This window comes from Gordionus sp. m RMFG-2023, chromosome 1 (genome assembly GCF_954871325.1).
Source record: "Gordionus sp. m RMFG-2023 chromosome 1, tfGorSpeb1-WG-v2, whole genome shotgun sequence".
Taxonomy (NCBI): domain Eukaryota; kingdom Metazoa; phylum Nematomorpha; class Gordioida; order Chordodea; family Parachordodidae; genus Gordionus; species Gordionus sp. m RMFG-2023.
The window spans coordinates 82,508,998-82,524,697 of record NC_088775.1 but is presented as its reverse complement, the minus strand read 5'-3'; the positions used below and the strand labels follow the sequence as shown (position 1 = coordinate 82,524,697).

The 15,700-nt window shown below is 30.2% G+C and overlaps 1 protein-coding gene across 1 annotated transcript; it reads left to right on the top strand.

Annotated features, from left to right (window-relative positions):
• The first annotated feature begins 823 nt into the window (after positions 1–823).
• LOC135930823 (chitin synthase chs-2-like) lies at positions 824–15,135 on the top strand. Its single transcript, XM_065467612.1, has 18 exons — positions 824–921; positions 979–1,174; positions 1,281–1,487; positions 2,083–2,694; positions 2,749–3,492; positions 3,557–3,726; positions 3,909–4,110; positions 4,177–4,395; positions 6,342–6,493; positions 7,737–8,018; positions 8,350–8,566; positions 9,066–9,233; positions 10,532–10,813; positions 12,255–12,357; positions 12,414–12,710; positions 12,770–12,966; positions 14,028–14,292; positions 14,339–15,135. The coding sequence occupies exons 1-18, from the start codon at positions 824–826 to the stop codon at positions 15,133–15,135; spliced, it is 5,208 nt and encodes a 1,735-aa protein (XP_065323684.1).
• The last annotated feature ends 565 nt before the right edge of the window (positions 15,136–15,700 follow it).

The window sequence follows — 15,700 nt, the reverse complement described above, 5'->3', positions numbered from 1 at the left end:
TAGCCTCTTCTTGCTAACTTTGGGGTCTAACACCACTTTGGAAACACTCCAATTCTTAAATACATGGGGAAAACGAAACCTGTTTATATTCGAAATGACGGTTCAATCGTCATAGAGCTATTAACTTTATGATCTCGAACATTAGGGTTTGCCAACTACCCAAACCTCCTGGAATTTGTTTCTTAATCCCTGTCTGATAGAAAAAGACCGATGGGCTCATAAAAATTCCTTGGTTTATAGGAAAACCCCTTATTTAGGACTTCACTTGTATCTCCCAATTTTCCTCTAACACAAACATCGATCCGATTATTAGAGCCGAAAGGTAAAAAATTAAAAAGTACCATGAGATTTAAGATTTTCATTTAATATCCCAATAGTCATTTATATCAATAGCACCCTAAGCCCCGCCCCCTATGCTATCATTTTTTAAGATTATAGGTAAAAAAAAATTTAAAAAATTTTGATTCCATTTTGAAAATTTAAGGGCCAAGTTAAAAACTAATATTTTATATTATTTAATTATACAACAACATATATTTTAGATAATCAGATATACAGAGCACTCATTTTAGGTAGTCGGCTTTTAAGCTGTTATAATTAATTGCGCATGTGTTTCCATTTATTTTTTAAAAATATTTATTTGAGATCTATATGCCTATTCAAATCAATAGTCGTTTAGTAACTCAATTTTAGTATATTTTAATCTATTTGATTTTAAAAATGAAAATAAGGAATTAAAGCATCCTCCATTACTTATAAGCAAACATAGATTAATTATATTGCTATATTTTGTAATAAAAGGAGTATATATATATCCGTCAAGATGATCAACAAGCTAGATGTCGATAGAGAATCAATACACACCCAAGCCTCATCGTTCGGGGATATATACTCTACTGATAAACCAATGGATGAAAAGGGGTTAATTTGACATTATGGATGTGATATAAAATATAACAAATTATTCTATTTTTAAAGTTGGAAAGACGAGCGACAGGCATGGGATATATTTAAAATGACGAACGCCGAAATGCGATTCCAAGAATCGCACGCTATGATGAAATGCATTCAACAACTTCTTTTATTGGTAGCTTACGCTGTGAGCTTCGTTTTGGTGTTCGGAGCTTCTCTCATTAGTTTCGCGACCTTCATATTTATGACCTCAAATATAAAAGTTAAGTTCCTTTTTTATAATTAAATAATTTAAATCAAATCTTATATAATTTTTGATGGAACTGGATTTAATTAAAACTAATTTAACATTTGAAAAAAAAAATTAGATGTACAACAAAATAGGATCTACAGGATCAAATGGAATATTGAAAGTCTCGAATAATTGGACTAGTATGAGGGAAGCCTCACCTAGCAATAAATCAATCCATAGAATGGTACTACCTCGCTTCTACGAAGAGCAGCTGTGTTACAATACAAATATCACTCGTTTACCGCTAGAGTGGTTTGCTGAACCGGGCCCTAGATGGTTATGGGTTGTGTTCTTTAGCGTCTGTTTACCTCAGATATTTACATTAATCAAAAGCTTCAAAAAAATATTGTTAAGGAAAAGAGTTAAACCAACACCTATATTATTTATCATGGTAAATTATGTAAATACATATAAAATACATTAGAAAATAAATAAATTTAAATGGAGTACACATATGTTAGCCTCAATGTGTTTTTTTCCGACAATATGTTATTTTTTCAATTTTTAATCATTATTTGAGCGGGTATTTTAAAATTTAAAAATCTGATTTTACCGAAAATGTATTCCATCATATTTGAAACACATATCCTATTAATTTCAGGCAATTATACTATGATCTTTTGAACTCAATATAATTAATATTATTAGTAGATTTTTTTATTATAATTGACTCAAAGGCTAACGGCAAGATTGTCTACAATTCGTAAGATTCCAAACATGTTGGAATATATTTCGGTAAAATCCAATTTTTACATTTAAAAAAAAACGCACTCGAAAAATTATTAAAAGTTTAAAAAATAACACATTACCGGAAAAAACACATTGCGTTTAACATATACTCTTGAAACGCTATTTTAAATTATCCATAATTAATACAGACATTTTTGGCAGAAACTTCCCACACAATCGCTATCGGAATATTTGTATTTTCTGTTCTTCCCAACATAGATGCGGTAGTTTGTTGTATGCTTGGCCCTTCCATATGCTTGATACCCGCATTACTGCAACCGCTCTCAAGGCCGACTGGTTGCAAATATTACGTTATAAAGATATTATTGGATATCGTTGCCTTGTGTGGACAAATCAGTGCGATCGTATATTGGATCATCAAATCTTCAAATCCGCATTATAAACTCTACGGCAAAAACGATCAATGGATGATAACATTAGCCTTGTGTCTTATATCCTTTTTGTGGTGGGATAATTACATTGAAAAAACTATATCAATCCCATTTTTGTCTAAATTAAGCCGTTATAAGGATACGTTAAGGAGGACCCGACCAGCTATACACCTAATATTAAGTTGTTGGAACATTTTATTGTATTTCGCTATAATGATCATGTTTTCCACTAATTATTATAGTTTGAAAGATATGTTTGACTTTAAGAGCATTTTTTGGTATGAGGCAGAGTTGCTAACACCTGAAATAAAGGATTTCCCTGCAGACAATATAATAGATGAGCAGCTCAATGGTATTACCTCCGACATGGTTTATTATAAAATATCATTTAAATTTGTTTTTATATTTAATTGATAATTTTAGACTACAAACATTATCACGGTTGCAACAAAAACCATTTCAACTACCTTAAAGGGCATCACTGAGCATCCCGCTTCGATTTCAACATTATCATCAATATCGACAACATTGAAAAATATAGTAAAACGAGATGAAAATTTAGTATTGAATAGGAATATTCGAGAAACCTTATCACCCATAAATTGGGATGACTCAAATATTCCAGATACAGGAAAAAATGTGCATCTAATACGATACAAAGACTATTTATTGGCCTTAGTCATACAAACTTGCTCTTCGCTGCTTTTATATTTCGTTAGCATTTTTTCTTGCAAGACCGTTTTGCAAAAATTTAGTTTCGCCTTTCCCATTTTAGCCTCCGGGCCCATTTTAGTTTACCTTATGATGTTTTTGACAGAAATGAGAATAAATGATCCCTGCTTTTTGGCGAGCGTTATTCCGAGCCACCTATTCTGGAATGTCGTAGAATACAATCCTAACGCAAAACTTACGACTGTTTTAAATGCTTTTCAAAATAAAAATTCTATCTTAAAATATGAAAACACGCGGGCGGATTCGATGGGAGTGACAGGGTATTTATGGATGGTATGGATGTTATCCATGTGTTGGATTACCTCCCACATCTGGTACCCCAAGGGTGACAGATTAGAACAAACTAACAAACTGTTCACGCAACCAATGTATTGTCCCGTCTTTACGGCTATCAGTTTATTGCTAAGTCGGGCAAGAGAAACGACGGAGGGAGAAGTATTCTAAATACATTTTTATTTAATATTTAACCTCTTCTCTTTTCTTTTTTTTATGCGTACAGGCAAAAAATCACATACATATTGAGGATTCTATTAATGACTTAGATTCGAATCCATCCGAAACGGATCAGGCGACTCCCAATAGCAATGTAATCCCAAGAATCTATTTTTGCGCTACAATGTGGCACGAAAATTTGACCGAAATAACCCAATTGATGAAGTCGATCTGCAGGTTGAATCCCTTAATTAATTATTATTTTGTTGAAGTAAAGTAAGGCTTAAAAAAATAATAATATGATATACTATGGTTAAATATTGATAAATTATAAGATAGAAATTATATATTATTAATTCAATAGATACATCTTATTCGTTTTCAACTCAACATATTAACTATATATGTTATACTATTAGAATGGACATAGATCAAAACAATCGCAGAATGCGACGAAATTACATGAAGGTTGAGGACTCTGATTATTATGAGTTTGAAGCTAATATCCTATTCGATGATTCCATGGTCACCACAATTGAATCTTCCATACCCAGCATTTTGAAAGAAGGCTCATTTAATCTAACCAACGACACTCTTAGAATTTCTGTTAAAGAAGAAAAAGTAAGTCATTTTCCCCCATCAATTTTTGTAAATTTGTTAGATAAGCATTCATCATATATTATTTAGATCACCGTAGTGAGAACAAATCAATTCGTAAAATTGCTATTTCGAGCCATGAAAGACGCCTCTGAATGTACGTATGATACAAGTGTTACACTGAATCCGCCAATGAAGGTTCTCACCCCATACGGAGGTCGATTAGTATGGAAATTACCTGGGAGAAATAAAATAGTCGTGCATTTGAAGAACAAAAAATTGATTAGGCCCAAAAAAAGATGGAGCCAAGTATATTACATATATATATATATATCAGAGATCTGCAGAGGTACCATTTGTACTGCCCGGATTTTTTTTTAAAAAAAATTTCCCAACCCGGCCCAGGTTTTTTTTTAAAAAGAAATTTTAGGCCCGGCCCAGATTTTTTTAAATATATTTTTTTTTATTTTTGATTTTTACATCTAAAAATGGCGATTTCAAATATTAAGTTTTAAAATATACGGCCTGGCTCGGATATCTTTTTTAAAAAATTTTCAGGCTCGGCCCGGGTAAATTTAAAAAAATTATCCGGGCCAGGCCGGGTTTAGGGCTGGGCCTGAAGGTCTCTGATATATATATTTTTTTTTTAAATGATGTTTTATTTTGATTTAAAAATGATTACAATTAACAATAAAATAAAAATTAAAAAAACTATATCAAAAATACAATTTTATAAATGAGTTTCAAAAACCATAATTATGTCTTCAATTTGAATTTTTTGGTGCATATATAAAAATTCTCTAGCTTCCTTTGTAAAAATTCATATTTTATTGCCTAGATTTTTTAAAAACTTTGGCGAAAAATGGCTTTGCAATAGTCACTATTGGAATGAATATGAAGTTGTTAAAATTTTTATACTTGTTATTCTTTTTAGTTTGTGCCTATATTAGTGGGCTAATATTTAAGTATGAGTGGAATAAAGAGACAAAGGTCTAGTCCTATATTAGATTTACTGAAGGCCCAAGGTATGGTTGTCATACCATCAAGTTTTAACTTATCTTGTAAATTTGTGGGTTCAGAATAGTTCGGAATGTAGTTGGCTCTTAAACCTAGATTTATTATAAGGTTTATTGCTGTGTTGCGTTGGTGTCGCCCACAAAATATATTAAGGCCATGCCTACCTTCAAATCTATGGTGATTTGAATTTGATACAAGCATGAGGATGTACGATGTCACAACCTAGTCATAAAACCATTCATGACTACCAAGTCAATCATTTGATTGAAGGAGTTCAAACTAAAGATGGATTGACTGATATATCTATTTTCTGTAATATAATTGAGTGTGTTTTAGCTATTAATATCGTTTTGAATGACTAAATACAATATAAAGCATAGGCGTATTCAGAATTTTTGTATGGGGAGGGGCACTATTAGATGGGGTTTTCGCCATAACCTTTATTGGAAAAATTTAGGCCCACTTATTGCACTTATTGTAGGCCTTTGACAATATTATATTTTTATGAAAATAACTTTATTTTAAAAATTTATTTACTTTTACTAATTTTTCCTTCAAATTCTTCTTTATAGTAATATATTTTATACATGGGGGAGGGGGGGGGAAGGGGGGGGGGGTGTTTTATTAGCTTAAGGTGATATTTATGAAAATATACAAACTTGCGATGCACCCCCTCTCTTTGTTAGGCGCCTGATAGAAACTAAATCCATATTAATTTTGAAGAACAAATTAAAAAATCAGGAGATATTTAGATGAAAGCATTAAAAAATGAGAATTTTAGAGAAAAATTTATCAATATCTGGGTAAGTATAAAATAATAATTTTCAGAGTTGCTAAAAGATACTTTTCAAATGGATCTATTTACAGTTACAGAATCTGAAAATGGTATAGATATTGTCTAGAAACGTATCTAGTTACAGATACAACATATTTGTACAAAAATATTTTAATAACTCTGATAATTTAAATATATTGCGATTTTTGGAATCAAATAAATAGTATTAAAAGATATCAGATCAGACCCATTTTAAAAATCCCACGATGAGCTGAATAATATACTTGGTCGGATTCTAGGTAATACGAGGAATATAAGCTCCTTTACATTACAATAAATGGCATTCATGCATTCATCAATATCCAACATTTGATTCTTCAAATGATAAGATAATAAATTTTTTTCAAAATTAATATAAGATTCTTATATTACTAATTTTTTAAAAATTGTAATGATTATAAAGGTTATGTACATGTACTACCTTCTAGGGTATCGACATAATAAACGCATATCAAAATGCGGGGCCGATATAGCCCTAGGTAAAGAGGTGGCGGACAATACATTTATCTTGGCTTTAGATGGAGACGTTGATTTTCAACCTATTTCCGTTATTAGGTATTTTATAGCATGGTATTTTTTTTTAATCATACAATGTCTAATTAAACCGGAATTACCAAAATGATGCTATATAATTTAATATTTTCTTAATCAACCTATACCTAACCTTTTATTATATTTAGGTGATGACGCAACCTTCTCATTTTCTCATACTCTAAACGTTATAAGAACATCATCAAATTTGATTCAGGGCCTGGGAATGTAAGAATTACTTTATTGAGCATCGATGAACTCCTTGTGAATCTGTCAAGATTAGATATTTGGCTATACGATAGGACCATTTAATTGGTTTACTTGACTATGTTTCTTCTACACTATTCATTTTCAAATCACCAGAAGGGAAACTTGTTTTTTAATATTTGGATGGATGTAATCTAAATTAGGAACTTTAAAAAAATATTATCACCAGAAACTTATCTAAAAGTATATTTGTGGATAAACTGGCGTCGATGTATTAAAACTGTCTTGAGAGACCCTCAAAGAGCTCCTTGGTGCTTAACATAATAATTCCTTCATTTTCAGACCCGGAATCGAATCTTAGCATGTTACTCATAACGTTCGGGGTATGTGAAATCTAGGAATTGGTTGCAGTTATTATAGTTTGCGATTAAAAAAAATGAATTAGGGATGTCGTTGCAACATTCTAATCGCTGACTTATTTGGAATTACAATCAGCGTGTTGTGAAAATATAATCCTGGGTCGATTTTTAAAAAACGGCCTGATTAAGATTTTAGCTAAAATAATATTATTTAAGCCTCGAGATTTGGTAGAGGTCCAAACCTTTCTGCCACCTATGAATAGAATCTCAGGCTTACTTAATATATTGCTAAAATCTTAATATGGCCACACGTATCTTAGAAAAGCTTTAACCCTCTTAAAATTTAATTTTGAGGAAAGAGAAACAAAAATTTTTATAAATGAAATAATTTTTATAACTGATTAAGTGTAGCATCAGGTCAGGTGATCAAGCATTTGAGTGGAAAAATCTCGTCATTTTTTAGTGTCGTCATGATAAAGTGCTGTCTTGATAAAGTTTCGCGCTATAGAGGATTATTAACGATATAATATCTTTTTTCAGAATTTTTATCTATCTTAATAAATTTTAAATGTATTGTTAATACTCTACTTTAAATATATAATAGCTAACTTCTTTTTTTTAATAATGAGGTTATATTAATTAATATCAGTTTATGATAATAATTTTTTTTAAATTAAATTTATTTTATCTAAATATTAAAGACTGGTTGATTTGATGAAGAAAAATGTAAACGTAGCTTCGGCATGCGGAAGAATCCATCCCGCCGGTACTGGTCCCTTAGTATGGTATCAAAAGTTTGAATACGCCCTAGGCCATTGGCTACAAAAGGCTGCGGAACATATGATAGGTTGTGTTCTATGCAGTCCTGGTTGTTTCAGTTTGTTTAGAGGATCAGCACTTATGGCTGACAATGTGGCTAGAGTCTATACTAAGATGGCAGAAGAGCCTTGGCAAATAGTTCAATATGATCAAGGCGAAGATAGGTATATTTAATTTACTAAAAATATGTGAATATTATTATATTGTGTTGTTATAAATCTCGATTAAGTACATTTAAAAATAACGGCTAAATCATAGCCTAAGTCTAAAGATTTCGCCAAAAAGGGCCAAACTTTTTGCCATATTTTGACAAAATACCAACAATTGGATTAAATTTGTTTGGCTAAAATCCTGATTTAGCGGTATTCTTTAATCTCCTAAACCTAATTTTTAACAACACTCGTATTAGTTTTTTTTTTGAGAAAAATATTAATTTTTTAAACTATCTTATACATCATTAATAGACTCATTTTTAACATATCAAATTTTGTTTAGGTGGTTATGCACATTAATCCTTCAACAAGGCTATAGAATAGAATATAGTGCGGCTTCTGACGCTGTCACATATTCGCCAGAAGGTTTTGATGAGTTTTTTAATCAAAGGAGACGTTGGATACCTTCGACTATGGCCAATATATTGGATCTTTTAAGAACATATAGAAAAACAGTAGCCGTAAACGAAACAATCACGTTTTCTTATATATTGTACCAAGTATAATGTGAATAAATTATTCATTCATTTATTTGCGTTGGTCTACGTCCTGCCATTTAAGAACTACGTGAATTCTGCAAGGACCCTCCCCCCTCGCATAATCGCGTCGTTTTTTTATGGAAGCCGACACATCCTTTTTGAACAATTTATATTATTTATTTTGAAAATAAACATATTTATGCAAATAAAAAAGATAAAATTAAATTTAAATTCACATACGATATTAATGTCCATTTAAAAGAAAAAAAGTCTTAATAAATAATGTTTAGAGATTATTTTATCGTTTTTATTAATAATATTCTTAATAAACATTATTAATAGAGTTGTTAAAGTATCATAATACCAAAATATGATATCTGTATCAATTCCTGTATTTATATACTATTTGTATCTTGGTCTATTTTTAGACGATGTATCTTACCTAGATTTATATGAAAAGTATCTTTTAACAACTCTGAATATTAGTTTATATAAATTCCTATTTTATTATTTTTAAAAGGCTATGATGTTTGTCAGTACAATGATTGGACCTGCTGTTATCATATTATTGTTAGTTGGATCTATGAGTGCAACCTTTTATCTCACGCTATGGGGGTCTATAGCGCTCAATGTTATTCCAATCATTATATTCGTTGTGATGTGTTTTAAAACTACCATCAAACATCAAGTTATGAAATGAAAGAAGGAAACAAAATTATATTTTCTTTTCAAATTATTTTTAAGAAAACCTAAATTTCTCGGACGGCGTTTTTTTAGAAATTTTTTCATTCTGGAAAATACTTAAATATTATAAATACATTGGGATCTAGTGTTGTTCAAAGGGCTTAATTTGAGGCTATTTTTAAAAACGGATAATTCAATAGCCAGAAAAATATTACTTAAGCCTCGAATTTAGCAATGTCCAAAACTTTTCTGAATAAATTATTGAGTTAGCGGTTTTAAAATCGGCTCAAATCGACCCGGTTTACAATAATTTTGGGATCCTATACTTTCGTTTATTTTTTACTTCTCAACCGTCCTGGTATTATTTTCATTTATTTTGTAAGCCCGTGTCAGTATTATTTTTACGAACCGGTATTTAAATGCTTTGGTATGTTTAACAAATAACATTAATTCTTAATAAAATGTCTATGTTTAAACGGCTTATTTTGCCTATTTTAAATTACGTTTTTAACCAAAATAATATTGAGCGATCCCCTCAAAATTGCGTTAATAAGTGCCCAAACTTTTCTGCCCATCTATGAAAAAAATTTACAGGCTTGCGTAATATCTTTCTACGCCGAATATTGATGTTCGTCCCAATTAACACAACACTAGAATTGATATTAGTCATTATAATTTTGTCATTATTTTAAGCACAAGAATGGTTATTATGAAGAATAATTATTTTTAATGTAATGAAAATCTAATCATGAATAAATTTCGAGTTAGCCTCAGGTCAAAATTTGAAATTATACAATGTCGCATTGGGGGATATGAAATCCACGGGATATTTGGAATCTCCTGATTTTAAAATCATTAACTAGGGGCGTTTTTTCTCACGAAAGTACTCTACAATTACTCTAAATTTTAGACAATTTTGTGAACCTTTGAATCACCCATGTATCTATACTCATATAAATTGATTATTGATACATAAAATTTAATGATAAAAATTATCTGAAAGATTATAAGGTGGGGTAGTCACTCTATATATGCTGGAATACATTTCCGGTCAAATTAAATTTTCCAAATTTAAAAAGCGCCCATAATAAATGATATAACATTGAGAGATTCTGAATTCCCATGTATTTTTAAATCTAGCAATTTAATTCTTGAACGATCATTTACTCTTAATATATTTTTTTTGTTACACTACTTGTACCTTTTTACAATAAATTAACTATTAAGAAGGATATTTTACTTTAAACTTAAAGAATTATAATAATTACTAATATTTTTTTATTTAATGTATATAAAATTTAGTTATTATTCGCTAAAATTCTGGCCGGTGTATACGGAATAGCTATGTTATCCTTCTGCATTCGTGCCATGATTCAAATTCACGATGAAGGTATCCAAAGCCCAGCAGCCATATTTATAATCATATTGGTGAGCGTGATCTTTGCCGCATCAATTTTGCACCCCGAAGAATTTAAAAACGTCATATACGGCTTACTTTATCTATTAGTAGTTCCAACCATGTATCTTGTTTTGATCATATACTCCCTCTGCAATCTACACATTGTTTCGTGGGGAACTAGAGAGGTAACTATAAATATTGCAATCAGACAGTACTATACACCCCCCTCCCCCTCGTTAATAACGATATTACCACTTACTCTCTAATCCCAATTTAACTGCCCATTATTCCATTTTAATTTTAATGATGATATTGTGTCAGACCCTCTTCTTCCTGTCTCCTGTGGTAGAAGTAAACAATTGTTTAATATGATGTTATCAATAATCTATTTTTGGGTATTATAACCAGGGTTGGCAAGTCAATCACGAGTCAAATTCAGTCAATTGATCGGAGGAGTATTTGACCTGTCAAATACGATCAAATAGTCTAAAAAATTTAAAGGAAAAATAAATTAAAAATATGTTTAAAAAAGGGAAAAACGATGTAAATACATGTGATCACAATGTTTGCTTATTTTTTGGGTCCACAATATCAAGAGGAGAACTCACTAGTAGTGAAATTAATGAAGTATGTGATATAATTCAAGAATTAGCTACAAGGTAGTGATGATCAAAATATTTTAAGTGATATTAATTTCAAAAGCAAAAACAGCATGTTTAATATAGCAAATTATGTGGAAAGTTGAAATTTCCAGAAACATTCAATTCCGACCTCAAGTTAATAGTTTTAACTTTGTCTACCCTGTCCATTAAGAGACTAACAATTCCTAGTTCTACTTCTTCTTTAGAAAGAAATAGGTCGATTTAGGTTAATATTCTTATGAAAATAGAAATCGATTTAAGATCTAAGACATCAGGGAAATTGATTAAAAAATATTAAAGAAAATGATAATATTGAATATGAATCAGAACAAGACTCTTATACAGATAGCTACACGTTAGTTATTGAATGACAATGAATTTAAAACATTAATATTATAGATTCATTTTACTATTATATTCAAAATAAAGTTAATTTAACCACATTTGACCGGTCAAATATCGGTCAATTGATCGAAACGTATTTGACCGGTCATATGCACAAACCTGATTATAACACATTTCTGGTATCAATAAAAATACTGACGATAAATTTAAAAAAAATATACACAATTTTTATTAGTAAACACGATTTATCATCAACGATTCTGTTAATATCTTTGTTGGGGGTAATTTTAATCTATTTGCATTAACTATATTATAAAATTGTTCTCATTTGGAGTTGATAATAAACTCATGCTTATTGGTTTGGAATTTAAATATATAAAGAAATGTAAATTTAAAGGAAAATTTCTCAAAATCCCTTTTTAGTTAAGCTCGTCTAGAAAGGAAAATGAAAATTGAGGATTTGTTAATATATCCCACATTTTAAAGGGCCTATTTTAAAAATATTATCATCAAAAATGTAAATAAAAATTAAATTTTATGCAAAAAAAAAGTTTTAAAAATTATTGTATGATTGTAAAAAAAATCTTTTCATTGTCGAATTAAATTTTTTTGTTCTTACCTCTCTCTTGTATTTATTTAGATAGTTAAAGTTCAATTGGAAAAAACTGATCAAAAGAAGAAAAATTGGATTAAGATATTGTGGGAAGATTTTATTAGCCTAAAAGAATATATACCATGTATAGGTAAATAAATAAAAAGGATAGGTGAATAATAAATTTTAAAATCTACTTTGCATTAGATGACAAAGCAAGTGCCTTGGCAAAGGCTAAAGATAAGAGGGCTGTTTCAAAGTCTAATTTAAGTGTGGAAAATAGACCCGCGACTCAAACTCTTTTAAAAGATCCAACAAATTTGAGTAATGACCACACTAAAAGCCTGACAAAAGCTGACAGTCAAATATTTCCCGAAATCAAAGTTATACCAGTTAATACGTCGGAATACCCATCACTTCTAGGTCAAGAATTAAACAAAACAGTAAACCAAACAGTTATACCTACGATTAACATACAAAAAGATGACTCTAAAGATAACAAAAGTTAAAAACATATTTAAAAATTTATAAAAATTAACACTTTTTGATATAATCGCATAAAGATACCAAAGAAAGTCATAATTGGTGGAATTCGAATTGGATGGAAGATCCAGAATTACCGCTTGGGCCTATAGGAGCATTGACTGGTGATGAAATTAGATTCTGGGAGGAGTTGCTTAAGAAATATCTTCTACCCATAGAGCTAAGTGAGGAAAAGAAAAAGGAAATTGCTGATGGTCTCATTCAATTACGAAACAAAGTTAAATTTGTTTTGATAATTAATTTTTTATATTTAGACGAGATCGGGGATAATGTGATGCTCTATGTTCAAGTATCCATAAATTCCTTAACATGTTCAAATTAGTCTTTTCTACTGCGTAACCAGTAGTGTCAAAAAATTGACTTATAATATCCTTAGAGAACCAGCTGAATTTTTTTTGGTTTAAAAAACATTAAAATCGAGTCGATAGTTTTCAGCCAAAAGCTCGTTTAATACGAAGAGAAATATTAAACTAGAAAAAAATTTTATTTAAATGCTCAAAAATTGTTAACTGTATTAAACCGCAAATTTTTTAAATAACATTAAAAAATTCAGAGATACTTAAAACATCCACTATCATTTCATATGAATTGAATTTCAAAAATAATATAAATTACTTAGTACACATAATAAGAAATAATAACTATACTAAATATTATATTCTTCCTTTTCCGAATAAAAGAAAAGGAAAATAAATTAACCATAAGCATGTTTTAAATTTATTTATGATTGAATTAAAATATAAATTGCAGTGTAGTTATCTTCGTTGACTTATTATTTCAAGTATTTTATGTTTTAAAATTTTATAATTAAAATCACGAAAAAGCTAACATTTATTTTATTTAAAAAATGGGGAGAAAGCGAAAATAAATAGAAGGCATATTTTGGCGTAAGCAAGAATAAAAATAGAGAGGTTTTCAAAATCGAAAGGTCTGGCAACCCTGATAACTCCTTCTATTTTTGAGAATGGCAGCCTGATATTGTTAATATTTGATTGAAAGAGAGTGGGGAGGGTAGGATTTTATCGTAAGGTTATAATTTAAACAATTTAATATTTTATTAAGATTATTTTGAGAATGCTCTAACAGGATTTTTGATCAAATCTTACCTAAAATTCCAAATCTTCTTTTCTGGCAAGAACATCTATAAATAAATCTTTTGTGATTTTTATGCATAAAAAAAAATCCCTCAAGATGAAATCACTTATTCTTTTTTAAAAATCTTAAATTTCATAATCTTTAATATTTATTTTCCCAAACTCTAATTTTATGCGCATATAGTCAGCCTTTGGTTTCCTATTGGCTAATTTAATATTCATTATCGTGATTCTCATGCTACAAATGAATAAAGAATCGCTGCACGTCAAATGGTACATAAGTGGGTCAAAGAAATATCTAAAATTGGAACCTTTGTCGTTAGCACTTTTAGCCTTCTTTGTAATCATTTTGGGAATACAATTTATAGCCATGCTCTTCCATCGATGGAATACCCTACTCCATATACTAGCTTCAACTGAACTATTTTGTTTCAAAAGCAACGAAAAAGGTTTAATTCATATTCTTACTTAAACCCATTTTCAATATAATTTTAGAAATTCCGTTAGAAATTCATTCTCCCGAGGCTTTGAGGAAGCACAACTCAGCTCGATTCAATTTTGCCCATAAAAATACGGGCGAAAACGCTTCTTTGAACAAAGAGGCTAATAATAAATTACAAGTACCATCCCCTAAACAAATCTCTTCCCTTTTTCATCATTCCTTCTCTAACGATGATATCAATGGGAAGGCAACGCTTAACACCAAAACGGATAAAAAAAATAGGAAAAAAATCGGGGGCGTCATCGATGGCAAAGTGAATAACAATTCTCTTCTTTTGAACACCAAACCTGTCGATCTGCCAAAAAATAACAAAAACATCCACAATTCGTCAAATTTAACTGATCTATCGCTTAATTCCGTAGTTAGCACCGACCCTTTTAAGAACAAGGGTAACCTGAGAAGCGAAATAACTAGTACCCCATTAAAATCCGAACCTGTTTCATCAAATATGCCATCGTATAGTAAGGTCAAAAAAAATGGGCCGCGGGAACAACCTAAATTGGAAGAAAGGATCGATGATCAAAGCATTGTGTCCGTTGGCTCGAAAGATGAGAGCGAAGAGATGGACGTTAGCGATATTCTAGATGACGATATCATTTATAGCGATATCCCTCCCGTCAATGAAAATGCGGTATCGGAGTCGTCTAAAATTAACGATGAATTAGATGTGAGTCAAAATCGCGGGGACACCTTAATGAGCGATCTTGACAAAGTAATGGTAAGAAATTTCGAAAGAAACGAAGAATCTAATGTCCAGATCCCGAGGAACGCGAATTCAAAAAATGTATAAATGGTTTTGTATTTTTTGAAAAATAGGATAGTTCATTATATAATTATAGTTTTCATAATTTATATATAGAATATACTAATTTCCTGTTGATTTTTTTTTCTTCATTCTTTAATTTAAAAAATTGTTGTTTCGTTTATATATATTATTTTCTTATGTTCAATAATAAAAAAAATTCCAAGGACTACCATCAAAATAAAAATAAGGGAAAAATTTTAAGTTTACAAGAGTTATGAATGAGTAGTGTTGTTAAATGGCTCGATATGGCAGATTTTTAAAAACGACTAATTTAATATTTTAGCCAGAAAATAATTGCCCATGCCTCGAGATTTTTAGAGGTCCAAATCTTTGTGCCACCCATAAGCAAACTCTTCAGCTTTTAAAAATCTGCTCAAATCTAGCAGTTTAACACGAATGAGTATATAAATATGGATATTTACGCACAAAAATCATTAAACCAATAAGTCTAAATGTAGGTTCTGAACAGGTGGTTAAAAAGAGGTCCGGAAAAGGATGAGATCTTTGGATTAATTAGTAAACAGTATTAGAGTGAAAAGGTGCAACCATG